This window comes from Stomoxys calcitrans, chromosome 5, assembly GCF_963082655.1.
Source record: "Stomoxys calcitrans chromosome 5, idStoCalc2.1, whole genome shotgun sequence".
Classification (NCBI taxonomy): Eukaryota; Metazoa; Arthropoda; class Insecta; order Diptera; family Muscidae; genus Stomoxys; species Stomoxys calcitrans.
In genome coordinates, this window is record NC_081556.1 from 121,773,877 (window position 1) to 121,801,586 (window position 27,710).

Genomic DNA, 27,710 nt, shown 5'->3' on the forward strand with positions numbered 1-27,710 from the left:
TTTAGCCGCTAGAGGGCGTAATTATTATCCGATTTGGCTGAAATTTTGTTAGAAGTGATTCGTTATGTCTTCCAACAACTGTTCCATGTATGGTTCTAATCGGTTCATAACCTTATATAGCTCTCACAGAAACCGATCCCGGATGTTGATTTTTTTAAGCCGCAAGAGGGCGCAATTATTATCTAATTTCGCTGAAATTTTGCATGAAGTATTTTATTCTAAATTCCAACAGCTGTATGGTCCAAATCGGTTCATAACGTAATAAGCTCCCATATAAACCGTTCTCGAAACCTGACTCTTGAGCCGCTAGATGGCGCAATTGTTATCCGATATAGCTGAAATTTCGCATGAAATGTTTTGTTTGAACTTCGAACAACCGTGCTAAGTGTGGTCCAAATCGGGTCATTACCTGTTATATCTCCCATATAAACCGATCTCATATCTGGACTTCTTGAGCCGCTATAGGGCGCAATTATTACAAGATTACAAGATTAGCTAAAATTTAGCATAAAATGTTTAGTTTTTATTTCAAACAAATGTGTCACGTATGGTCTAAATCGGCTCACAAGCTGATACAGTTCCCATATAAATCGATTTCGGATCTTGTCTTCTTGAGCCGCTAGAGGGCGCAATTCCTATCCGATTTGGCTGAAATTTTGCATGAGGTGTTTTGTTATAGCTTCCAATAAATATGCTGAGTATGGTTTAAATCGGTCCATAACTTGATATAGCTGTTATATAAACCTATCTGGGGTCTTGACTTCTTGAGCGTCTAGAGGGCGCAATTCCTATCCGATTTGGTTGAAATTTTGCACGACGTGTTATGACTTCTAACAACTGTGCTATATATGGTATAAATCGGTCCATAACCTGATATAGCTGCCATATAAACCGATCTTGAATCTCGCCTACTTGAGCCACTAGAGGGCGCAATTTTTATACCATTTGGCTGAAATTTTTCATTGACGTGTTTTGTTATGATTTTTAATAACTGTGCTGAGTGTGATCTAAATCGGTCCATAACCTGATATAGCTGTCATATAAACCGATCTTGAATCTTGACTACTTGAGCCACTAGAGGGCGCAGTTCTTATCCGATTTGGATGAAATTTTGCATGACCTATTGGGTTGCCCAAAAAGTAATTGCGGATTTTTTAAAAGAAAGTAAATGCATTTTTAATAAAACTTAGAATTAACTTTAATCAAATACACTTTTTTTCTAAAGCAAGCTAAAAGTAACAGCTGATAACTGGCAGAAGAAAGAATGCAATTACAGAGTCACAAGCTGTGAAAAAATTTGTCAACGCCGACTATATGAAAAATCCGCAATTACTTTTTGGGCAACCCAATATTTTGTTGTGACTTATAATAACTGTGCCAAAAATGGTTCAAATCGATACACAACATGATATAGCTGCCATATAAGCCGATCTGGGATCTTGACTTCTTGAGCCTCTAAAGGGCGTAATTATTATCCGATTTCGCTGAAATTTTGTACAACGGCTTCTCCCATGACCTTCAACATACGTGTCAAATATGATCTGAATCTGTCTATAGCCTGCTACAGCTCCAATATAAACCGATCTGTCTATTTTACGTCTTGAGTCCCTAAAGGGCGGAATTCTTACTCGAATTGGCTGAAACAATGACTTCTACTATGGTCTCCAACATTGAATTCGATTATGGTTCGAATCGGACCATAACTTGATTTAGCTCCAATATTATAGCAATTCCTTTCTAGTATCCTTTGTTTGCCTAAAAAGAGATATCAAGTAAAGAACTCGACAAATACGATCTATGGTGGAGGGTATATAAGATTCGGCCCGGCCGAACTTAGCACGCTGTTACTTGTTTTAATTTATTGGGTTGCCCAAAAAGTAATTGCGGATTTTTTAAAAGAAAGTAAATGCATTTTGAATGAAACTTAGAATGAACTTTAATCAAATATACTTTTTTTACACTTTTTTTCCAAAGCAAGCTAAAAGTAACAGCTGATAATTGACAGAAGAAAGAATGCAATTACAGAGTCACAAGCTGTGAAAAAATTTGTCAACGCCGACTATATGAAAAATCCGCAATTACTTTTTGGGCAACCCAATATATACATTTGCTGTAATATAAAATTGTTGATGCTATTTGCTAGCCTTGTTTCCAAAAGGTGGTAAAATTTGAAAATACCACATTTTTTGCAGTTTTGGAACATGTGATTTATTGTTCCCAAAAAATTTCAATTAAAAAACTCATGTTGTGGCGCCCTTGAATGTTCTCATTTTCTGTTTAAATGTTTCATTTATGAGTTTAAAATTAGCTTCGCATTATATTTTGCTTCAAAGCATCATATCGAAGTCAGTTCCTTAGAACTGTTAAAACAGCTAATTAATAACTTCCTGCTTGGGTTTTTGCTTTTTTCAATTAAAATACTCGCATTTAACAACTTACCTATCCAGCATGGGTGTGGCCGATGTTGAATCTGAGCTGGACACATAGCTGTGATAACCCTCAGATTGGGCATATGATGATTGCTTTTGATGATGATATAAAACGGGATTATCGTAAAACGAATTCGAACGCATGGTGTACTCTTCCAAACCGGCCTTGGTCAAACCGCATGGATCGCCAATGTCATCCTGTAATAAAAGCCAGAACAAGAGGAAATTAGATGAAGAACAGGAATAAGAAAAATGTGATATGTATTGAATTGAAGATGAATGAAATATTGAAGAAATTTCTGTTCTACGCATAAAATTATTGCCATAAAGCAGAATGATGTAGGGGATAAAGTCGCCCCAACCATTAGTAAGAAGGCCAAGGTGTGGGACTTTATGATGCGGCGCATGCGCTGTTCTTTTTTTTTTGCTCTTATTCAGAGATGCAGCGAAAACATTTGCCATAGTTTGGGGGCTTAGTGAAGCTGTAAATTATTGATGTATGCTGAGATTTGTTTGGCTGATGGCGGCAGCTTGTTGCACTGACTGACTGGCTGCATCTCCAACCGAGTCCAAACAGTAAAACTACATGTTCTAATTTTATTTTTTGCCATGGCTCTCAGATCTACAACGATGTACTGTTATGCATTTTATTATTTTTTTTTTGCATCTCTTGAATAAAACGCGCGCGCGTACTAAGGCCAACTCTTAACTATGGCAACAATGCGTTTGCAGCAGACTCTGCTGCTGTAGCTGCTCCTCTATATGCTGCCGTTAGAAATAAATTATTGCAGATTCTTTGTATCGAGATATGCGTAAATTTTTTTAACGATCCCATTGTAGATATAAAATTGATAAAGAAGTTAAAGCGGACAAAATGTAGAAAAAATCACACACTCTAGCGGAATAAATTCGCATGAGCATCTTATTGCCAGTTGGGGCTGGTTTGCCTAACAGCGGCAAACAGCAGCCGTTGCACTTAAATTTACTGGAAAATATCTCTTAAGTGAGGTGAAATTTCTTAGATTTAGTGACAAAGATATTCATGAAATATTGCAGTCATTGTCATGTTTCGACAATGTCACCGAAGGCTTCCCAGAAAATCCAATTTTCGCCCATAGAAAAGATGAGAAAATGTCGTAAAAGAGAGAATTTGATTATGTTGGGTTATAAAAATATATTAAATTCAAAATCTAATTCCCAATATGTTGATAACAATCCCCAAAATTCTCCTAAACGGGGTATAAGTATTCAAACTAAAAGAAAACAAGTAAGAGCGTGCTAAGTTCGGCCGGGCCGAATCTTATATACCCTCCACCATGGTTCGCATTTGTCGAGTTCTTTGCGCAGTACCTCGTTTTAGGCAAACAAAGAATAGTGAATATGGACGGAGGAGGAGGAGAAATTATAGTCCGATTCGGGGCTTAAGAAACAAAATCGGGAGATCGGTTTATATGGGAGCTGTGTCAAGCTATAGATCGATTCAGACCATATTGCACGCGTATGTTGAAGGCCATGGGAGAAGTAAAAAATGTGTGCCAAATCGGATGAGATTGCGCTCTGTAGAGCCTCAAGAACTCACGATCCCAGATGGGTTTATATGGCAGCTATATCAGGGTATGGACCGATTTGGACCAAACTTCGCATAAATGTTGGAAGTGATACCAATACACTATTCAGTAAAATCGGACGAGAATTGCGCCCTCAAGAGGCTCAAGATGTCAAGACCCAAGATCGGTTTATATGGCAGCTATATCAGGTTATAAACCGATTTGGACCATACTTCGCACAATTGTTGAAAGTGATATTAAAACACTATGTGCAAAATTTCAGTCAAATCGGATAAGAATTCCGCCTTCTAAAAGTTCAAGAAGTCAAGACCCAAGATCGGTTTATATGGCAGCTATATCAGGTTATAGACCGATTTGAACCATACTTCACACAGTTGTTGAAAGTGATATCAAAACACTATGTGCAAAATTTCAGTCAAATTAGATGAGAATTGCGCCCTCTAGAGGCTCAAGAAGTCTAGACCCAAGATCGGTTTATATGGCAGCTATATCAGGTTGTGAACTGATTTGGACCATACTTCGCACAGTTGTTGGAAGTGATATCAAAACACTATGTGCAAAATTTCAGTCAAATCGGATAAGAATTGCGCCTTCTAAAAGCTCAAGAAATCTAGACCCAAGATCGGTTTATATGGCAGCTATATCAGGTTATGAACCGATTTGGACCATACTTCGCACAGTTGTTGTAGGTGATATCCAACCACTATGTGCAAAATTTTAGTAAAATCGGACGAGAATTGCGCCCTCAAGAGGCTCAAGATGTCAAGACCCAAGATCGGTTTATATGGCAGCTATATCAAAACATGGACCGATTTGGACCATACTTCGCACATTTATTGTAGGTGATATCAAAACACTATTTACAAAATTTCAGTCAAATCGGATAAGAATTCCGCCTTCTAAAAGCTCAAGAAGTCAAGACCCAAGATCGGTTTCTATGGCAACTATACCAGGTTGAACCATATTTAGCACAGTTGTTGGAAGTGCTATCAAAACACTATGTGAAAAAATTTCAGTCAAATTGGATGAGAATTGCGCCCTCTAGAGGCTCAAGAAGTCAAGACCCAAGATCGGTTTATATGTCAGCTATATCAAAACATGGACCGATTTGGCCCATTTACAATCCCAACCGACCTACACCAATAAGAAGTATTTGTGCAAAATTTTAAGCGGCTTGCTCTACTCCTTCAAAAGTTAGCTGACAGGCAGACGGACACACGAACGGATATGGCTAGTTCGACATAAAATGTCACGACGATCGTGGTGTTACAAACAGAATCGAGGTGCTACAAACAGAATGACGAAACTAGTATACCCCCATCCTTTGGTGGAGGGTATAAAAACTGATCATCGACTGCCTTGCTCGATTTTTATACCCACCACTATGGGATGAGGGTATACTATGATAGGCATTCTGTTTGTAACATCTCGAAACATTGATCTGTGACCCCATAAAGTATATACCCTCATACAGACCGATCTGCGGATTAAAGGTTTTATGCCCATAAAAGCTGTACTTGTTGCCTGATTTCGCTGAAATTTGACGCAACGTGTTAGGCGCCTCGATATTCGTACCAAGTATGGTCAAGTTCGGACTATATATGGATATGGATACCGATCATCCGATTTAAAGTCGTATGCTCGTAAAAGGCGTATTAATCACCTGAATTCGTTGAAATTTGGCACAGCGAGTTGCATTAGGCTCGTTAATATCTGTACCGAGTATGGTCCAGATGGGACTTTATTTGGATTTAGATGCGATATATATCTGATGTCTCGATTTAAGGTCTTGGGCCTATGCTATTTCCTGGAAATTTGGTAAAGGAAGTTGTAATTCGCCCTTCAATATTCGAGCTGAGTATGGTCAATATTGGACTATATTTGGATATCGCGCCCATATATTTCTACCATCAGATTTAAGGTCTCATGCCCATTAAAGGCGTATTTATTACCTGATTTTGTTGATTTTTGTTTCGCACAGCGAGCTAACCTCTGCGCCACGATGGCCTCTCAGCGAGTAATCTTAGATGTCTCAATATCCGTATCGAGTATGGTCTAGATCGGATTATAATTGGATATAGCTGCCATGCATACTCATCACCCGGCACGGGATAGCTGTTAGCACCACACATGCTGCAACAATGAGGACCGATCTGTGTGGTGTTCATTAATGCCACGAGAAGCTCAGCTCCAAGAGCCGGTACCGCCCGGCCTCTCACTGAGACTCTCCGCTGAGCTTACGAATAGTAGAATGATCCATACAGAGTAGCAGCAACGACAGTTGCGGACAATCAGCGGAGAGTCTCAGTGAGAGGCCGGGCGGTACCGGCTCTTGTACAAATACTGGGTATCTATGATGCTCGATATGACAAGGCGAGCTATTGGCGCCTTTAAATAACCAATGGTCACCTTGTTTCGGCGGCGATCGGGCCTTTGGACTGGAATGAGCTTGCTCACCCAGGAGCTTGACGAGGATCGCCATTTCCACATGAAAATGTGGCTACAACAACAGCCAGATTTAAAGTCTAGAGCCTATAAAAGGCACATTTTTTACCCGATTTTGCTTACATTTAGCACAGCGAGTTGTGCCAGGCTCCTCTTCATCTGATTTTGTTGAAATTTGACACGGCGAGTTATGTTAGGTGCCTCGAAATCTGGGGAAAACTGCTCTCTATAGGGCGCACCCCTGATTTTTTCATTTTCTGCATCCCCCAATTTTGACACAAGGAACACGAATCTGATGTCCGTTTTTGGGGCAAAGGTTTCTGGGCCTCCCCAGGGGCCAAAAACCCACTCTTGGGGGAAGTGTTTCAACCTGGGGAATATGGGTGTCAAATGCAAGGTATTGTCGAGAACATTACGAATATGAAAAACCCTGTCTAAAAATTTTTAACCCAAGTAACATAGGCAATATGGGTATCAAATGAAAGGTACGTAGAAGTAGATTACGATAGATAAGCAAAAAAGTTAAACTTAAAAAAAGAAAAATTGAAAAAAAATCGCATATCTATCGTAATCAACTCCTACGTGCCTTTCATTTGATACCTATATTGCCTATGTTAACAAGGTGCAAAATTCTCAGGACCCCGTAGGTCCTTGCCGGGTCCAACTTTTAGGCATGTTTTTGCATATTAGTAATCTACTCGACAATACCTTCCATTTGATTTCCATATTGCCTAGATTGGTTCACTTACCCCCAAGGGAGGTATTTTGGCCCCTCGGGGGCCCAGGGGACCTTTGCCCCAAAAACGGGGTCAACCTACATCTACACACCAAATTTCAGCGAAATCACAAGAAAATGCAAATTTTTCCCATAATCATTCCACTAAGAGAACAGTGGCAAACTTCTCACATATCAATGAGTGCAGTCCGCATTCAAGTTAAAGCTCAATGATAAGGGGCCTCCTTTTTATAGCCGAGTCCGAACGGTGCGCCGCAGTGCGACACCTCTTTGGAGAGAAGTTTTACATGGCATAGTACCTCACAAATGTTGCCAGCATTAGGAGGGGAAAACCACAGCTGAAATTTTGTTCTGATGGTCTCGCCAGCATTCGAACCCAGGCGTTCAGCGTCATAGGCGGACATGCTAACCTCTGGGCTACGGTGGCCTCACAAACTATAGCCTCACAAACTATAGCAGTAAATTCAAATTTTTACTTAAACCCAATTGCATAATCCCAAAAGGCCGTGACCTTTATTTCATGCTGCTGGTTAATTGCAATCCATTTGGAATTTTTTACACATTTCCAAGACGACATAATTTCCTCCATTGGCCAATAAATGGCAAAATGATTAATGCAAATCACCTTTGTATGTTATGTAGCTACAGCTCTCTTATTTTGTTTGTGGTTATGGCAGAATTAATGGCTTAATGGTTGCTTCCATTCCATTCAGCTATCCATCTATCCAGCCATATATCTGTCTGTCTGTCTGTCCTTTACATCTATTCATATATGCCAATTAGAAGAACACTAAAAATTATATGTTTGTGGTTATGAAGCACAAAAATAACGATCGAATATGGTTGATTCTGTTGCTGTTGATCATCTCAAAGTCTAGATTGGTTGGTTTGGAGTTTATGGCTGTAGTGTCGTATTCAGATTTTATTGCAGCTTAATCTGATTCATAATTACTTCTTATGTCGTACTTCTACAACAAAAGCGATTTGTGTTTTGTGCTGGACTCTGGTAAGTACTTGAAGCTCAAAAATAGACAACAACTGCAAAACATCATGACATCAGTTAAGACGGGCAATCTGTCCGTCTGTTAGTTCCTCAGGCTGTCGCTCTCATCAGCCAGTCAAGCATACTTCCCCTTTCTCCCCTTCTATCTACCATCCAGAAGTGTTTGTGGCGCCAGCTTAAGATTGAGAAAAAAAAAAACACTCTGCGTCAGCTGTAAGCCAACATGCTTTCAAGGCAGCTTGTTAGCTAGCTAGCAAAAAGAAAAAAAAAAAAGAATTACCAACTACTAAAATATTAAAAATGCAAGTAAAGCTGCTCACAGCATCAAAACAAAAGCAAAAAAGAAAAAACTTTAAGGCAAGCTTAATATAAGCAAACTGCATTCAAGATATGAATAAATTCCAGCCAAGTAAACAAACAACAGCCAACCAACGCATTTGCCTCAAATGTTTCATGTCTTCGGCGGCTGCCAGCAACAGCAGCTTCTCGTTGGCTTCTGGCATCAAACATCAGCGGCTGGCTGGCAGCCTTAAGTACTGCGAACAACCAACCAACCAGCTAACCAACCAACATTAGCTACCAGATACTCCATCGATATGCCTCGCAACTCTTTTTTGAGATTATGCCATTTCATGAATTTGAATAAAAGCTTACTTTGCAAGCCATGCTCAATTCAATATTCAATTATCAGCCTTTTTGCGAATCCCAAAGCTGATACTGATTTGCGAAGATTAGTTGGCCTGACTTTAAACTGCAAACTATGCCAAGGAAGAAAAAACGTTTTGGTAAGCTTAACTTTTTCACCAAAGCATTTAAACAAATTGCTGGCATATCGCTTTAGTTTACATAAAATTTTAATCTTAAATTTAGAAAAGGTAAAAAAAAAAACAAAGAACAAGAGGGAAGGGAAGGGAAAAAGGGAGAAAATAAAGGAAAAAAGTTACTTTATCATTTGAAAAGACACCATTTGAAGTTTATGAAAACTGCTCGAAATATTTAGAAAAAATCATAGGAACTTCCAAACCTTGCCCAGTGACCCAACTTTCAAAGTAAAATTGGTCAAGAACACCTTTTCGCATAATCACTCATTTAAAACGCCTTCGCCACCTTGGTACATAGACTGACATAGCTTATGATGCTGAAAGCATTTGGGTACGAATTCTGATAAGAACATACAAAAAATGCCTTATCTAGATGTAAAACTTCTTTGCAGAAGCGTTGTGAAAATTTTGAATTCTCTAATGACCTTATGGCAGACAGGACTAAAGCCTCTTTAAGTGATTAGACTTAGGTATGAAGCAGAGTGGAACATAAGAAATTAGATGACAAAGTCGACCACTTTTCTTTCAGTACAAAGTTGATGTACAAATAGAATTCTTTTTATACCATCCACCATAGTATGGGGTTATACTAATCTCGTCACCCTGTTTGTAACTCATCGAAAAATCGGTCTGCGACACCTTGTCTGTCCGACTGTCCGTACGTCCGTCTATCCGTACGTCCGTCTGTCCGTACGTCCGTCTGTCCGTACGTCCGTCTGTCCGTACGTCCGTCTGTCCGTACGTCCGTCTGTCCGTACGTCCGTCTGTCCGTACGTCCGTCTGTCCGTACGTCCGTCTGTCCGTACGTCCGTCTGTCCGTACGTCCGTCCGTCCGTACGTCCGTCTGTCCGTACGTCCGTCTGTCCGTACGTCCGTCCGTCCGTACGTCCGTCTGTCCGTACGTCCGTCTGTCCGTACGTCCGTTCGTCCGCCTGTCCGTTCGTCCGCCTGTCCGTTCGTCCGCCTGTCCGTACGTCCGTCTGTCCGCCTGTCCGTACGTCCGTCTGTCCGTACGTCCGCCTGTCCGTACGTCCGTCTGTCCATACGTCCGTCTGTCCGTACGTTCGTCTGTCCGTACGTCCGTCTGTACGTACGTCCGTCTGTACGTACATCCGTCTGTCCGTCTATCCGTACGTCCGCCTGTACGTACATCCGTCTGTCCGTACGTCCGTCTGTCCGTATGTCTGTACGTCTGTCTGTCCGTAAGTCAGTCTGTCCGTAAGTCAGTCTGTCCGTACGTCCGTCTGTCTGTACGTCCGTCTGTCCGTTCGTCCGTCTGTCCGTACGTCCGTCTGTCCATCTGTCCGTACGTCCGTCTATCCGTACGTCCGTCTGTCTGTCCGTACGTCCGTACGTCCGTCTGTAGAAAGCACGCAAACTTTTAAATGAGTAAAGCTAGACGCTTGAAATGTTGCACAAACACTTCCTATTAGTATAGGTTAGGTTAGGTTGAAAAGTGGGTGCAGATATTTATCCGCCCCATGTCACTATGGAATACACCTTAGACAGTAATCGTCTTGTTGTGCGCAGGTCGGTTGAGATTTTAAATGGGCCCACATGAACCGATATTCTGAACATTCTTCAAATCAATTCTTATACGATTTGGCTAAATTCGTTTTCGATCACTTCTGCCAGATATGGTCCAAATCGGTCCAAAACCCGATATAGCTTCCATGTAAACCGATCTTCCATGTAAAAAGATCTCCCTCTTGAGCCTCTAGGGAGCGCAGTTTTTGTCTGATTTGCCTAAAATTTGCAAAAGTCAACAAAATATGGTCTGAATCGGTTGATAACCTGATATAGCTCCGAAATAAACCGACTTCCCGATTATACTTCTTGAGGGTACAGTTCTTGGCTAATTTGACTGAAATGTTGCACAGTGATTTTTTCTATGACCTCTAACATACGCACCGAGTATGGCTTCAATCAGTTTAAAATCCGATATAGCTCCCAGATAAACCCATCCCCCGATTATATTTCTTGAAATTGGTTGAAATTTTGCACAGTGACTTTATAGACCGATTCGCATCATACTCAGCGCGGTTATGTGAAGTCAGAACAGAAGTTCTTGAGACAAATTGCAGCGAAATTGGATGACAATTCCAGGATCGATTTATATGGGGGCTATATCAGTTTATAGACCGATTCGGATCGTACCCAGCTCGGTTATTAGATGTCAGAACATACGTTTTTGTGCCAAATTTCAGTTAAAGCGAATGAAAATTGACGTTGCTAGAGGCTCAAAAAGTCAAATCTTAGGATCTATTTATATGGGGTCTATATAAGATTATAGACCGATTCAAATTATCCTCAGCATGGACATTGAATGTCAGAGCAGAAGTTCCAGGGCAAAATTTCAGTGAAATTGGATTAAAATTGAGGCCTCTAGGGGTTAATGAAGTCAAATCTGGGAATCGGTTTACATGGGGGCTATATCAGCTTATAGACCGATTCGGATCATACTTGGCACGGTTATTGGAGGTCGTAACAGAACTCTACTTGCCAAGTTCCAAGGGGATCAAGAAGTCAAATCCGGGGATCCATTTGACTTGCAGTTATTTTCCCAAAATTTTATCACGTTATTTAGGATATTTTTGCCTATAACAGCCAAACGTTTGAGATTTTCCATCCAATACTAAGACAAAATTGTAGCCAAGACAATAGTTAAGAACTCTATGGTACATCGCAAAAGCATTGGAACGCTCCTTCAGGCAGTTTTAGCCTTGTGAAATTGTAAGGATTTTGTAACCTAATTAAGGTTACATAATCCTAGCTCAAGTACTACCAAATCGATAAATGCAGCATGCAGTTCCATCCAAGTAAAAAGCTAAGTTAAGAAGAAAAAAGGAAAGAAAATAAATTTCTACAGTCCAGAGATGTAGCAACGATTTGAGTGTGAAGCAATCTTGGTGTAGAGGAGTCATGATGATAACGAATGCAATAAGTGATCAAAAATTCACAGACCTGTTTGAAATATAACAAGGCATCAGGAACCGACCGTTTGCCGATGTTCTATGTGTATCCCTATAGTACTGTGATACACTGGCAAAACTTTGTGCACTTCGTAAACATTGCAGAGCTCGTTCTTGTGTAACACAATTCCTGACGTAGTGCTACTAAAGGAACAACAAGGTGGGCAACCCTAGCATAAAGTTGAGGCAACAAGAACAAGTAAAAACGCATTAAGTTCGTCCAGGCCGATATACACTACTTTGAATATGTATGAATATTTACGAAAGCTCCGGTGAAAATGCACCCTTTGTGAATCCATAGCAGTTATATCGAAATATGGCCCGATGCGCACCAAACTCGGTACTTTTATGGTTTTAAAGGCGTAAATCAGGATATAATACGGAATACGGAAGCTACATTAGGTTAGATTCTAATATGGTCCGATATGCACCCTATTGGTATGTAGGGGTCCAAAAATCTCTTTGTAGCAAATGTATATGTATATAGGTGAAATGAAAGATCGAGCCATATGGGGGTAGTGGACTAGACCCAAATATGTTAAAATTTTAAATATACTTGGAATTTATACCGAAGGTAGTAATACTGCCAAATTTCAGCGAAATCGGGCATTAACTGCACGTTTAACCTGCCTGTGGTAAAAACGGCCGAACCCACCACGTTGCGATCGTAGACAATTCGGAAGATTGGTATATATGGGAGTTGTATCAGGAGGCCACCGTAGCGCAGTGGTTAGCATGTCGGCCTATGACGCTGAACGCCCGGTTCAACTCCTGGCGAGACCATCAGAAAAAACATTTTTTTACCGGTGGTTTTCCTCCTAATGCTGGCAACATTTGTGAGGTACTATGCCATGTAAAAACTTCTCTCCAAGTTAGCTCCTGTTCCTTAGTGGAATGTTCATGGGCAAAATTTGCATTTTGGACAATACTTAACCTGTATGTTGGAAGTCATAATAAAGCCTTCGTGCAAAATTTCAGCCAAATTCGAGGGTCGAAAAGTTTCAATCGGGCGATCGGTATATATGTGTGTGCAGACCGATTTGGACCAAACTTGGCACGATTGTTGGGAGTCGTAACAGAACTCTACGTGCAATTTTCAGTCCAATGGTATAAACATTGCTGCTTGTAAAAGCTTATCGGTTGATCTGGGAGTTATATCAGCTTATACAATGATATGGACCATACTTTGGGCTCATGAAATCAATACGGGGGCCTTTTATACGAGAGCCACATCCAAATTTGAGCCGATACGGCCGATTTGCTATCCCCAACCACCTAAATCAATAAGAAGTATCTGTGCAAAATTTTGAGTGGCTAGCCTTACGTGTACAACCCCTATCATGACTTCCATAGACGGGCAGACAGAGGGACGGATGGACGGGCATGGCTATGTCGACTTGGAATGTCACGAAAGGTCAAGGATATATACTTAATAGGATCGCATATCAATATAACGAGGTGTTACAAAGGAAATGACTAGATTGGTATACCGCTATCCTATGGTGGTTGGTATTATAATTATCTGTGGGAAGTTTCAGCACAATAAAGGACGGGTAAACCATTATTTTCAAAAGATTTAGACCAAATATAGTTGCTGTCTATACAAAGTTCGGTCCGGCCAACTTAAGTCTTTTAACTTGATGAAATGAGGTTTTTCAACCCTCCTTTTCCCCTACCTCCTCAAAGACAACAATTTTTTATATGTTATTTCTAATAATTATCATTTAAATTTCAATTTATTTCCCTTTTTTGCCTCTTTAGTTTTCGTCATCGTGCCTAATCTTTTTTTTTTAAATAAACATACATATTGCCAAATATCGCGTTGTTTCTTTTTTTTTTGGTTTCTCGCCTTATTTTGGTTTCATTAAAAATCATTTAAAGTCACAATGGCAGTATAGAGAGGGAGAGAGAGGTCTTAGAGTACTTATACCACTTAAATGTAGTCAACAGCTTGTCTTGCCTTGGCATCTCTATCTGTCCATCCGTTTCCGCCTTGTTAAAGAGTAATGCGCTTTGGCATTGTTTCGCTTTACAACGGTCATTAAGTGAAAATTAGCGAAGAAAGCCAACCGAAAAAAAATCCAAAGCTAAGCAACAATAGAGCCATAATACAGACTTTTAACATGAAGGAGGAGTGAAGAAAAAACCCAAAAAAAGTCAAGCTATTGAGTACTTGAATTTTTTTGGCGGCATTTGTCAGCGAAAGTCAACAGCAGAGGCTGTTAAATGGTAGTAGAGAGGGATAGTGGAGTCAAAAAAGCAAACAATTGAACGAATAATACATTTCGTCGAAATCGTCATCCTAAGTTCAAAGGCATTGCCAATGTTGTTGATGATAATAGGGTCTAGCTGGCTGGCGGACTGACTGAGTGCCTAGCTTTTGCTCAGATCTTCATCATCATCATCGGTAAAGTCAGCATCAGCCAGCCAGCTAGTTTGCTAGCCCAGCAACTAGCAGACCATCATCATCATGGTGGTGAAGATACACCTCCGCAAGTTTAACAATAGTAATTTTTACTATGAGATTTTATTTTTTCGTATGGTCTTTTTTATTATGTATTTCTTTCCGTTTCCGAATTCGGCAGTTGGTGGGGTGGGGGAAATTATTTTGCGTAATATCATATACTGTTGCTTTTCGTTAAGGTAATGTTGAAATTTTCCCCCGCTCATCAATTGAATAACTATTGGGCAATGACAGCCTGTCGTCGATCTAAGATTTTAAATTACAAATCCACTATTGCTTTGGACAATTCGCATATGCTGGCTGACGGCCTGGGATTTGAAATTATTTGAATTGAATACACCATAAAATCTAAAACTATAAATTTAGATTGTTTCGCCTAATGGCTATTTGGATTTCACAAACAAACAAAAATCCCACAATATGACAATTGGAGGCTTTTTCGTTCAATTCTTTAATATGAGGTCTTAAAAGCTGACAAACAAGAACAGAGAACAATTATCTAAGATTTAAGTTAATTCAGAATGGTTGATAGGGGCGAATGGAAGATTAAATTAAAGTTTATTTTTCATGATTTAAAAAAAAAACTTTTCAAGGCAGTATCATTGTTAGCATGTTTGTTACAAACATTAAATAATGGTAAAAAATTCTATAGAAATAAATATACAACAAACAATGAAAATATTCTTTAAAATTAGTAGCGAATTTTTTTCTATAAGAAAAATTTGGTAGCGAAATGTTTTCTATAAAAAAATTTGTAGCGAAATATTTTCTACACAAAAATTGATACCACACCTTTTTTTAATAAAAAATTGGTACCGATTTTTTTTCTATAAAAAGTTGGTAGCGAATATTATTTTTTTTAAAAATTGGTAGCGAAATTTTTTCTATAAAAAAATGATGACGAAATTGTTTTTTTGTTTTTTTTTTTAAGTTGAAGACGAAAGTTTTTCTGCAAATAATTTGTAGCGAAACTTTTCTATAAAAAAATTGGTGCAAAATAATTTGTATCGAAGTTTTTTCTACAAAAAACTGATAGCGCAATTTTTTGATAAAATTAGTTTTTTGTTTTTTTTTTTTTAAGTTGAAGACGAAAGTTTTTCTATAAAGAATTGGTAGCGAAATTTTTTCTATAACAAATTGGTACCGAAATTTTTTCTATAAAAAATTGGTACCGAAATTTTTTCTATAAAAAATTGGTACCGAAATTTTTTCTATAGAAAATTGGTAGCGAAAGTTTTTCTATAGAAAATTGGTAGCGAAAGTTTTTCTATAAAAAATTGGTAGCGAAATTTTTTCTATAAAAAATTGGTAGCGAAATTTTTTCTATAAAAAATTGGTAGCGAAACTTTTTCTATAAAAAATTGGTAGCGAAATTTTTTCTAAAAAAAATTGGTAGCGAAATTTTTTCTATAAAAATTGTTATGCATGGAATGACTTGAATACATGATTAGTATTTTTTCTATAAAAAACTCGTAGCGAAATTTTTTCTATAAAAAATTGGTACCGAAATTTTTTCTATAGAAAATTGGTAGCGAAAGTTTTTCTATAAAAAATTGGTAGCGAAATTTTTTCTATAAAAAATTGGTACCGAAATTGTTTCTATAAAAAATTGGTAGCGAAACTTTTTCTATAAAAAATTGGTAGCGAAATTTTTTCTAAAAAAAATTGGTAGCGAAATTTTTTCTATAAAAAATTGGTACCGAAATTTTTTCTATAAAAATTGTATGGAATGACTTGAATACATGATTAGTATTTTTTCTATAAAAAACTCGTAGCGAATTTTTTTTTTTATAAAAAATTGGTACCGAAATTTTTTCTATAAAAAATTGGTACCGAATTTTTTTCTATAAAAAATTGGTACCGAAATTTTTTCTATAAAAATTTGGTACCGAAATTTTTTCTATAAAAAATTGGTACCGAAATTTTTTCTATAAAAAATTGGTACCGAAATTTTTTCTATAAAAAATTGGTACCGAAATTTTTTCTATAAAAAATTGGTACCGAAATTTTTTCTATAAAAAATTGGTACCGAAATTTTTTCTATAAAAAATTGGTACCGAAATTTTTTCTATAAAAAATTGGTACCGAAATTTTTTCTATAAAAAATTGGTACCGAAATTTTTTCTATAAAAAATTGGTACCGAAATTTTTTCTATAAAAAATTGGTACCGAAATTTTTTCTATAAAAAATTGGTACCGAAATTTTTTCTATAAAAAATTGGTACCGAAATTTTTTCTACAAAAAATTGGTACCGAAATTTTTTCTATAAAAAATTGGTAACGAAATTTTTTCTATAAAAAATTGGTACCGAAATTTTTTCTATAAAAAATTGGTACCGAAATTTTTTCTATAAAAAATTGGTACCGAAATTTTTTCTATAAAAAATTGGTACCGAAATTTTTTCTATAAAAAATTGGTACCGAAATTTTTTCTATAAAAAATTGGTACCGAAATTGTTTCTATAAAAAATTGGTACCGAAATTGTTTCTATAAAAAATTGGTACCGAAATTTTTTCTATAAAAAATTGGTACCGAAATTTTTTCTATAAAAAATTGGTACTGAAATTTTTTCTATAAAAAATTGGTACCGAAATTTTTTCTATAAAAAATTGGTACCGAAATTTTTTCTATAAAAAATTGGAACGGATTACTTTTTGTAAAAAATGGCTAGCGAAATTTCTGTCTATAAAAATTGGCAACGAAATTTATTCTTTAAAAATTGTAAGCGATTTTTTTTTTCAAAAATTGGTACCAGAATTTTTTTTAAAAAAATTGGTAACGAAATTTGTTTCTTAAAATTGGTTGCGAAATTTTTTCTGCAAAATAATGGGTACAATAATTTTTTGGACGAAGTAGCAAAGATGCTATGGAGAGAGCCTGAACGAGACAAGACGAAACTGAGATACTGAGGGAGAAAAGAAAGAAGACTTATAAAAAGGGACTAAGTTTGGGCGGGCTCAATCTTGCGAACCACCATGGAGTAAGTCAAGATTGGAGTAAGTCAAGGGCAAAATCGGCTAATAATAACGTCGTCTAAGGGCTCAAAAGGTAAAGTCGAAGGACCACTTCAGATGGAAGCTATATGAAAATCTGAACCAATATGGCCCACTTGCATGTCCAACGACCTACATAAATAAGAAGAATCTCCGCAAAAATTTTGTGGGGCTAGCTTTTCGCGTTCGATGAATCGTGATTTTGACAAAGGTACGGCGATGGCTAGATCGCCTTAGAATGTCAAGTTGATCAAGAATTTTAGAGGGTCGCAGAGCAATATTTCAAGGTGTTATAAATGGAATGACTTAATTAGTATACCCCCCTTTCTATGGTGCTGGAAATAAAAATAAAGAAGGAACCGTAATTCCTTAAAACATTTCCTTCGTTGTTTTTGCTGTGACAAATTCTCATATTTAACCAACACCACCTGTTCCATAAATTCATTAAATTATGTTTTTAGGGCAAAATTGTCTACGCTACTCTCCCAGCCCTCTTCTTCTTTCCAGAGGAAGACTTTCGTCTGTAAGAATTTCTTAAAGTGAACTTATTAACGAACAACAATTTTAATTTAACCGAAATGAGAAATTTCTTCATTGCGGTCAAAATGTAGAATGGAAAAAAGTCAAGAAGAGAAAAAACAAAAACAAAATAAAAAAATATGAAAGAAACTATCACGGCTTAAGGCATGACCAGAATAATCAATCCTCGCCACGAAGATGCAGAAAGTCATGAGGCTAATGATAATGATAATGATGACAAAGAAGAATACACCTATAGCTCGGTTTGCCTAGACAAAATGAAAAAAAAAAACAAAAACCTCAAGTTTTAAAGTTGTAAGGATTTAACCTAAACTATTAAAAATTTCCATTAGGTTGTAATAACGATGGAGAATGTTTGGTTCTGAAAGTGGCTTCGGAAAAAACTACACTAGAAATTTATTTGACAGACATGGGCGGCGCATGCCTTAATTTAGGGAGGCTCTTTACTAACGACTGCATTTATAGAGAGGTTTGCTTCTGAAAGTGGCTTCGGAAAAAAATACACTAGAAATTTATTTGACAGACGTGGGCGGCGCATGCCTTAATTTAGGGAGGCTCTTTACCAACGACTGCATTTATGTTTCTGTTGGCATTGTTGATTCAGTTTTAAGCTCCGTTAATCGAGCTATTAATGTACTCTCACCACATTCAATTGTTTCAATGCAGTCTCAACTAGACGCAAGTCCTCTCTGCCGTTTGAATGTTTGGCTTCTGGACATGCGCTGACATGTCTCAGAGAAGATGTCGATCTTCTTGAGGCACAGCACAGTTCAAAACAGTTCAATAATGGAGAAAGTTTTGTGTGTTTCGTTATTTTTTTGCTTTTGGTTTTGCGATTTTCTTGTTCTAAATTTAAGAGACGAGTGAAAGATGCCGTATGTGTGATGTGCAATGGAACTCATCAGAAAGGCCACAAGAAATTGGCACATATGTATGCTCATACGAGTGGTCGAGGATGAAGCTGAAACTGATGGAAATGAACAGCAGCTGTCGATTTTTGTGGCTACCAGCGACTATTTCGGCCTCAGTCCATATTGTTGATAGTTTTTGTTATGGTCTGTCCAACAGAGACAGGAGGTGGTTGTGATGGTTGTTAATGTGGTTTTATATCTTGTCCAAAAAACTCAAGAAACCAAAACAACCAAGAAAAACGAACTGTTGACGACCATGGTATTGGTGGCCATATTCCAACAAATGACAAACGGGAAGACAAACCATTGCTTGCCATTGCATTGTGAAACGGCTACAACTCGTATATTGTGACAGACATTCAAACATTTCTTCTTAATTTTTGTCTTAGTCTTTCATTTGCTCTTCCAGCCAAAAGCCTAAATTTTTTTCCGCATTTAAGACACGACATGCTGTCTATTTTTTTTTTTGGTTTGTTCCCGCATCATAGCTAGTCTATAAATTTCGTATTAAAAAAATGCAACAAAAGGACTATCCAAGTTTCACTTTATAGTTAGCCTGGCGGCTTTTAAACTAGAAAAACACAACAAATTCATATCTTGTCAAAATATTTCTCTGAAAACAGTGGTTTGACTAACAAAGTCAAGGAGTTGTAATTTGCTAAATTCTGTACAGATCTTCACGCTTCATGGGGAATCTTTTCCTGTTGTCTTACTGGTGCCAAGTTTCCAGTAAGCTACCGCAAATCATGTTTCATAAAGACTCCTTCATTCATTCAACACAAATCAGAAGCATTCCCATTAGCCAATCAAGACAGATTTCTGGTCATATATAATTAACCTGCATTATGTCGTTGCGGGTATACGTCTAAGCCAGTAATTGCCTTAGCTTCTTGGCATACGCAACGGCTACCAGATGATAGCCCATTCCTGCATCATTGGTATTAGCGTTTCTTTCGCGACCAAAATCGTCGCCTCAGGATCTGAACTGAAACCTCTGCTGTTCAATTCCGTTCCTCAATCGTCGTCTCGATTGTTCGACGATCGTTGGACCTACTTCTACCTTTACTGCATCCCCCCTTCGTCTTAAGTGTTTTTTGACGAAGGTGTCACCAGTGTGGCAACAGCTACTCAGTAGCATTTGCTGCAAGCTAAACCTTTTAGCCGCGAGTGATGACCCATACTTAATCTGTTCGTCAAACTGGCGCTTAAAATCTTCTCCAACGTCCGATTTTCTCACTTATGCCAAGAAGCCTTTCAGGTCTTCTTCCAAGTCGCTTTCAAAGTCACCATGCATTGAACCCTTGCTCTGTCGCCATTAAAACTCCTTCATAGTAATTCTTTAAGAATCATTCCAAGTCACAATTCAATACTTTTTCTTAGTCATATTTGAAGACTCCTTTCCAGTTCACTCTGAAGATACCTTCTCAGTCGTCTTTAAAACTTTTACCAGTCATGTTTAAGTCTATTTCTCAGTCGTCTCTTTGCCTTTAGACTCGCTTCACAGTCGCCATTGAAGACTCCAAACAAATCATATTTGAAAACTACTCTCCACTCACATTTTAAGACTTGTTCATAATTGTTAAAAAAATTCGTTCCTGTTGCCTTCGAACATTCTACTTGTCGTTGTTCCGAGTCGCATTTAAAAACTCCTTCGTAGTAGCCTTTAAAAACTCATACCAATTCGCTTTTAAAGACTCCCTTCCCAGCCGCCTTTAAGCCTCCATTTAATACTCCTTCCTAGGCGCCTTTAGAGACTCCTCCCCAATTTCCTTCAAAACCTCCCTCTCAATCACTTTAAAAGACCCCTTCTCATTTACTGCAAATGACTCTAAGCTCTTACCAGTCACCCTAAGATCCTTTTGCAGCCACCTTCAAAGACTTATCCTAAGCTGCTTTCAAGAAGTCCTGTCTAGTCGCATATTAAGATTACCTTTCAGTCGCTTTTAAAAACTCATTCCTAGTTGCTTTCAAAGACTCCCTTCCCAGTTTTTAAGCACTTTCTTCGCAGTCGTCTTTTAAGACTTTCTTTGAGAATAATTTCCAGCCGCATTAAATGCTTTTTCCAAGTTGCCTTTAACATTCGTTCCCAGTCGCGTGTAAAGATTCCTTCCATTTGCCATCAAAGCCTCTGTCTCATTAACTTATAAAGAGTCCTTCGCAGTTACAGCAAAAGACTCCTTCCTTGTCGTCGTTAAGACACCTACCCAGACGCTTTAAAGACCTATTTCCAGTTACCCTAAACACACCTTTCCAGTCGCCTTTATGTTTCCTTTCCACTCGCTTTAAGTCTCCTTCCCAGTCGCTTTAAGTCTCCTTCCCCGACGCTTAAAATCTCAGTTGACTTTAAGTCTTCTTTCCGGTCCTCAAAGACTCCTTCGCAATCGCCTATAAGACGTTTTCGCAGTCGCTTTGAAGACTCCTTCCTACTCGCTTTAAACTCCTTCTTAGTCGCCTTTAAGTCTTCGTCCCAGACGTCGTTTAGCCTCCTTCCCAGACGCCATGAAGTCTTCTTTCCAGTCGCATTTAAGTCTCCTTCCCCGATGCTTAAAGTCTCCTTCCCAGTCGCTTAAAGTCTCCTTCGCAGTTGCCTTTAAGTTTTCTTCCCAGCCGCCTAAGTTTCCTTCGTAGTCGCTTTAAGTCTTCTTCATAGTCACAGTTAAGTTTTTTACCCAGTCGCCTTTAAGTCTCCTTTCCAATCGCATTTAAGTTTCCTTCCGCGACGCTTAAAGTCTCCTTCCCAGTAGCAGTTGCCTTGAAGTCATCTTCCTAGTGGCCTTTAAGTCTCCTTTCTAATCGCCTTTTAGTCTCCTTCCCAATCGCCTTTAAGTTTCCTTCCCAGTCGACTCTAATTCTCCTTCCTGGTCGCCTTTAAGTCACCTTCTCAGCCATCTTTAAATCTCCTTCCCGTTCGCCTTTAAATCTCCTTATCATTAATCTTACCGTCTCCTTCCTACTTGCCTTTAAATCTCCTTTCCAGTAGCTTTAAGTCTACTTCGCAGTTGGTTTTAAGACTCCCTCCAAATAGTCTTTAAGACTAATTTTCACTTCCCGTTTGGTCTTATTCCAGGTCGCTTTAAAGTTTCCTTCCCAGTCGTTTTAAGTCTTCTTTCCAATCATCTTTAAGTCTCCATCCCAGTCACCTTTAAGTCTTCTCCCCAGTCGCCTTTATGTCTCCTCCCCAGTCGCCTTTATGTCTCCTCCCCAGTCGCCTTTATGTCTCCTTCCCAGTCGCCATTAAGTCTCCTTTCCAGTCGCCTCTAAATCTCCTTCATTATCGCAGTTAATCCTCCTTCCTAGTTGCAGTTTAGTCTCCTTCCGAGTCGCCTTTAAGTCTCCTCCCCAGCTGTCTTTAAGTCTCCTTCCCATTCGCCATTAAGTCTCCTTTAAGTCTCCTTCATAGTCGCAGTTAAGTCTCCTTCCCAGACGCTTTTAAGTCTCCTTCCAAGTCGTTTTGGGTCTTCTTCCCAGTCAACTTAAAGTCTCCTTCCCAGGCACCTTTAAGTCTCCTTCCCAGTCACTTTTAAGTCTCATTCTCAGTCACCTTTAAGTCTCCTCCCCAGTCGCCTTTAAGTCTCCTTCTCCGTCGCTTATAAGTTTCCTTTCCAGTCGCTTTTAAGTCTCCTTCCCAATTGCTTTTAAGTCTCCTCCCAGTCGTTTTAAGTCTCCTTCCCAGTCGCTTATAAGTTTCCTTCTCAGTCGCTTTCAAGACTCCTTCACAGTCGCCTTTAAGTCTCCTTCCCAGTCGCTTTTAATACCCCTACGCATTCGCCTGAAGACTCCTTCGCAGTCGCCGTAAGACTTCTTCCCACTCTCCTTTAAGTCTTCTTAGTCGCTTTTATGTTTTCGCCCCGGTCGTCCTTTAGTGTCCTAGCAAGAAGCCTTAAAGTCTCTTTCCCAGTCGCCTTAAAATCCCTTTCCCATTCGCTTTAGTCTCCTTCCCAGTCGCCTTTAAGTCTCCTTCCCACTCACCTACAAGACTCCTCCGTATTCGTCTTTAAGACTCCTTCGTATTCGTCTTTAAGACTTCTTCCCAGTAGTCTTTAAGACACTTTCTCAGTCGCTTTTAAAACTCATTCGCAGTCGCCTATAAGATTCCTTCCCATTCGCTTCTAAGACTCCTTCCCAGTCACATTTTAGACTCCTTCGCATTCGCCTTTAATTCTCCTTCCCATTCGCCTTTAAGTCTCCTTCCCTTTCGCCTTTAAGTCTCCTTCTCATTCGCCTTTAAGTCTCCTTCCCAGTCGCCTTTAAGTCTCCTTATCAGTCGTTTTAAGTCTTCTTCCCAGTCACCTTTAAGACTCCTTCCAACTCACCTTTAAGTCTCCTTCCCAGTCACCTTTAAGTCTTCTTCCCAGTCACCTTTAAGTGTCCTTCCAAGTCGCCTTTAAGTCTCCTTCCCAATCGCCTTTAAGTCTCCCTCCCAGTCGCCTTTAAGTCTCCTTTTCAGACGCCTTTAAGTCTCCTTTTCAGTCGCCTTTAAGTATCCTTCCCAGTCACCTTTAAGTCTTCTTCCCAGTCACCTTTAAGTGTCCTTCCAAGTCGCCTTTAAGTCTCCTTCCCAATCACCTTTAAGTCTCCTTTCCAGTCGCCTTTAAGTCTAATTCCCTTTTAAGTCTCCTTCCCAGTTTCTTTTACGACTCCTTTCAAGTCGCCTTTAAGACTCCTTTACAATCGCCTCAAAATCTTCTTCCCAGTTGCCTTAAGGTCTCCCTCCCAGTCTCCTTCGCAGTCGCTTTTAAGACTCCTTCGCAGTCGCCTTTAAGACTCCTTCCTCCTTTCCTTTAAGTCTTCTCAGCCGCGTTGAAACTTTCGTCCAAGACGTCCTTTATTCTCCTTGCAAGACGCCTTAAAGTCTCCTTCCTAGTCGCCTTAAAATCTCTTTCCCAGAAGCTTTTAAGTCTACTTACCAGTCGCTTCAAGTCTCCTTCCGAGTGGCATTAAGTCCCTTTCCCTAACGCTTTTAAATTTCCTTCCCATTTGCTTGTAAGACTCCTTCCAAGTCGTCTTTAAGACTCCTATCCAATCGCCTTTAAGACTTCTTCCCAGTCGCCTTTAAATCTCCTTCCCAGTCGCTTTTGAGACTCCATTCGCAGTCGTCTTTAAGGTACCATCTCATTCTCTTTAAGTTTTCTCAGTCGCCTCGATGTCTTTCCTAGCCGCTGTAAGACCCCTTCCCGGTAGCTTTAAAACTTCTCTCCAGTCGCTTTTAGACTCCTTCTCGGAAGCTTTAAGACTCCTTAGCAGTTGCCTTTTAAGAATCCTGTTCAGTCGTCTTCTAAGACTCCGTCTTGGTTGTTTTTAAAGCCCCTTTCCCAGACCTCCACCTAGTCACACTTAAAACTTCCTTTTCATTTGTTGCCTCCGAAAACAACAAACAACACCGTAACGCGGAAGTTAGTTTGTCCACCTATGAGCCTGAACGCTTGGGTTCGAGTCTTGAAAAAATTTCAACAATAGCTATGCCCCCCCCATTTGTGAGTCACTTTTCCCATGTAAAAACTTCTCTCAAAAGAAGTTGAGGCACGCGGTTGGGTCTTAGCTATAAAAAGGAGGTCCCTTATTATTGGGTATAAACTTGAATTGTACAGCACTCAGTGATATGCTATTTGGCTTTGTTCCTTAAGCAAATTTGCATGCAGTCTCTGTTTTACATTTAAAGTCTCGAATCCTCTTCCTCAATCCATTTAAGAAAGATCTTCTTTCATTCCGAAAAACCTAACCTAGTAAATTCATTGAGAACCAAAAGCCACTGTGCTTAGTTTTCCAGATTTCTTTGATTTTTGCAGCAGTTTCATGTTGAAAGTAGAGCTCAGAGTCTGAGTGTGACTTAAGTCAATTTAAATTTCCATTAACACGACTTAATTTGACAATAAAATGTACCAAGTTGCATGCAAACCTCAGCACATTATTAGCTAGTTTGAGTCCATGGCACCATGAGGCAGCTGATATTTGTGATTTCATGCTCTCCTCTAGCAGTCTGCTTCTTATTCACTCTCTCTCTACCTCTTGCACTCTGCTAGCCAGCAGGCAATGAATATATTGACACTTGCAATGACAGCAGAGTTGCATTTGGGCGATTTCCCGCCGTCAAAATAATCATCCACAAATGGCATGGCGTGAGTCATGCACGTCATTAATGCTTTGGCACATACTGACACATATGCAGATCATGGTCTCAAGAGGCCACATTGAGTTGATGTCTAAGCAGAGGTAAGTAAGGTTTACAAATGCTACCATTAGCAATTGCACACATTTTGTGATTCTTTTTTTGCAATAAAAACTGCATACAGAAAAAAATGCATTAAAAAAAATATATATTAGGTCTTGGGTAATAAAGTTTTATAAGCTCTGAGGATAAATTAGAAATAAGTTTCACAAAACCATATGGCGGATTCTAGAAATGGGGATTTAGGGTGTATCTAAAGTGGTGCTCATAGAGATTTGTTTAAAAGGGTAGGCCTTTATGTTCTCAACTTTCCCTTTTACTGTCTGTCCGTCTCTCCTTTTCATAATCGATATTTGTATACCCTCCACCATAGGATGGGAGTATACTAATTTCGTCATTCTGTTTGTAACTCTTCGAAATATTCATCTTAGACCCCATAAATTATAATTGCGGATTTTTTAAAAGAAAGTAAATGCATTTTTAATAAAACTTAGAATGAACTTTAATCAAATATACTTTTTTTACACTTTTTTTCTAAAGCAAGCTAAAAGTAACAGCTGATAACTGACAGAAGAAAGAATGCAATTACAGAGTCACAAGCTGTGAAAAAATTTGTCAACGCAGACTATATGAAAAATCCGCAATTACTTTTTTGGCAACCCAATATAATCCGATTTAGCTGAAATTTTGCATAAAGTGTTTTGTTATGATTTTCAAACACTGTGCCAAATATGGTTGAAATCGGTCCATATCCTGATTTAGCTGCAATTCATTTCCGATTTTGTTGAAATTTTGCATAACGTGTTTTGTTTTGACTTCCAAAAACTGTGCTAAGTATGGTTCAAATGGGTCTATAACCTGATATAGCTGCCTTTAAACCGATCAGGGATCTTGACTTCTTTAGCCTCTAAAGTGCGCAATTATTATCCGATTTAGCATAAAAGCCACATTTATTATCCGATTTTGCTGAAATTTTGGGACAGTAAGTTGTGTTAGGCCCTTCGAAATTCTTCGTCAATTTAGCCCAGATCGGTCCAGATTTGGATATAGCTGCCCTATAGACCTATCCTTCGGTTTAGTGTTTTAGGTCCATAAAAGCCACATTTATTATCCGATTTTGGTGAAATTTTGAACAGTGAATTGTTTTAGGCCCTTCAACATCCATCGTTAATTTGGACCAGATCGGTCCAGATTTGGATATAGCTGCCATATAGACCGATGCTCCAATTTAGGGTCTTAGGCCCATAAAAGCCACATTTATTATCCGATTTTGCTGAAACTTGGGAAGGTGAGTTGTGTTAGGCCCTTCGACATTCTTTGTCAATTTGGCCCAGATCGGTCCAGATTTGGATATAGCTGCCCTATAGACCTATCCTTCGGTTTAGTGTCTTAGGCCCATAAAAGCCACATTTATTATCCGATTTTGGTGAAATTTTGAACAGTGAATTGTGTTAGGCCCTTCAACATCCATTGTTAATTTGGACCAGATCGGTCCAGATTTGGATATAGCTGCCATATAGACCGATCCTCCGATTTAGGGTCTTAGGCCCATAAAAGCCACATTTATTATCCGATTTTGCTGAAACTTGGGACGGTGAGTTGTGTTAGGTCCTTCGACATTCTTTGTCAATTTGACCCAGATCGGTCCAGATTTGGATTTAGCTGCCCTATAGACCGATCCTCCGGTTTAGTGTCTTAGGCCCATAAAAGCCACATTTATTATCCGATTTTGGTGAAATTTTGAACAGTGAATTGTGTTAGGCCCTTCAACATCCATCGTTAATTTGGACCAGATCGGTCCAGATTTGGATATAGCTGCCCTATAGACCGATCTTCCGGTTTAGTGTCTTAGGCCCATAAAAGCCACATTTATTATCCGATTTTGGTGAAATTTTGAACAGTGAGTTAACTGAAGCCCCTTGATATACTTCTGCAATATGGAAGAGATCGGTCCAGATTTTGACATATCTGCGCATATTGACCGATCTTTCGGTTTTAGGTTTTGGGGATAGAAAAGGCGCATTTATTATCCGATTTTGCTGAAATTTAGGACAGAGAGTTGTGTTAGGCCTTTCGACATCCTTCGCCAATTTGGCCCAAATCGGTCCAGATCTGGATATAGCTGCCATGTGGGCCGATATCTCGATTTAAAGCCTTGGCCCCATAAATGGCGCGTTTATAATCCGATTTCACTGAAATTTGACACAGTGACTTATGTTAGGCTTTTCGACATCCATGTCGTATATGGTTCAGATCGGTTTATTCTTAAAAATAGCTACTCAAAAGACCAATATTTTGTTATACACAATTGAACAATGACTTGTACTTATTAGTATTTGGTCCAAATCGGAACACATTTCGATATAACTGCTATGGGACATAAGGTATGCCATTTTCACCGGATTTCGATGAAAAGTGGTTTACATATACACCCGAGGTGGTGGGTATCCAAAGTTCGCACCGGCCGAACTTAATGCCTTTTTACTTGTTTAACATTGTTTAACTAAACCGTTGTCAGAGATGGTTTGCCTGAGTTTTCGAGTTACCCACTTTATGCCAACAAAAAAGAAATCTCAATTCCCAATGACTTTTCTTTGAATTTTCATTTGTTTTCTTTTTTTCCGTTTTCTTATTTCAAATCTTATAGCGAAAAAATGTTAT

General features: G+C 38.8%; 1 protein-coding gene across 2 annotated transcripts in view; it reads right to left on the bottom strand.

Annotated features, from left to right (window-relative positions):
- LOC106088268 (protein Shroom) overlaps nucleotides 1–27,710 on the bottom strand; it is a 358,904-nt gene that overhangs the window by 180,212 nt on the left and 150,982 nt on the right. For both annotated transcript variants that reach the window (XM_059368429.1, XM_059368428.1), the window contains one exon: nucleotides 2,440–2,627. In XM_059368429.1, coding sequence (XP_059224412.1) covers nucleotides 2,440–2,627 — 188 coding nt within the window. The remainder of the gene's footprint in view (nucleotides 1–2,439; nucleotides 2,628–27,710) is intronic.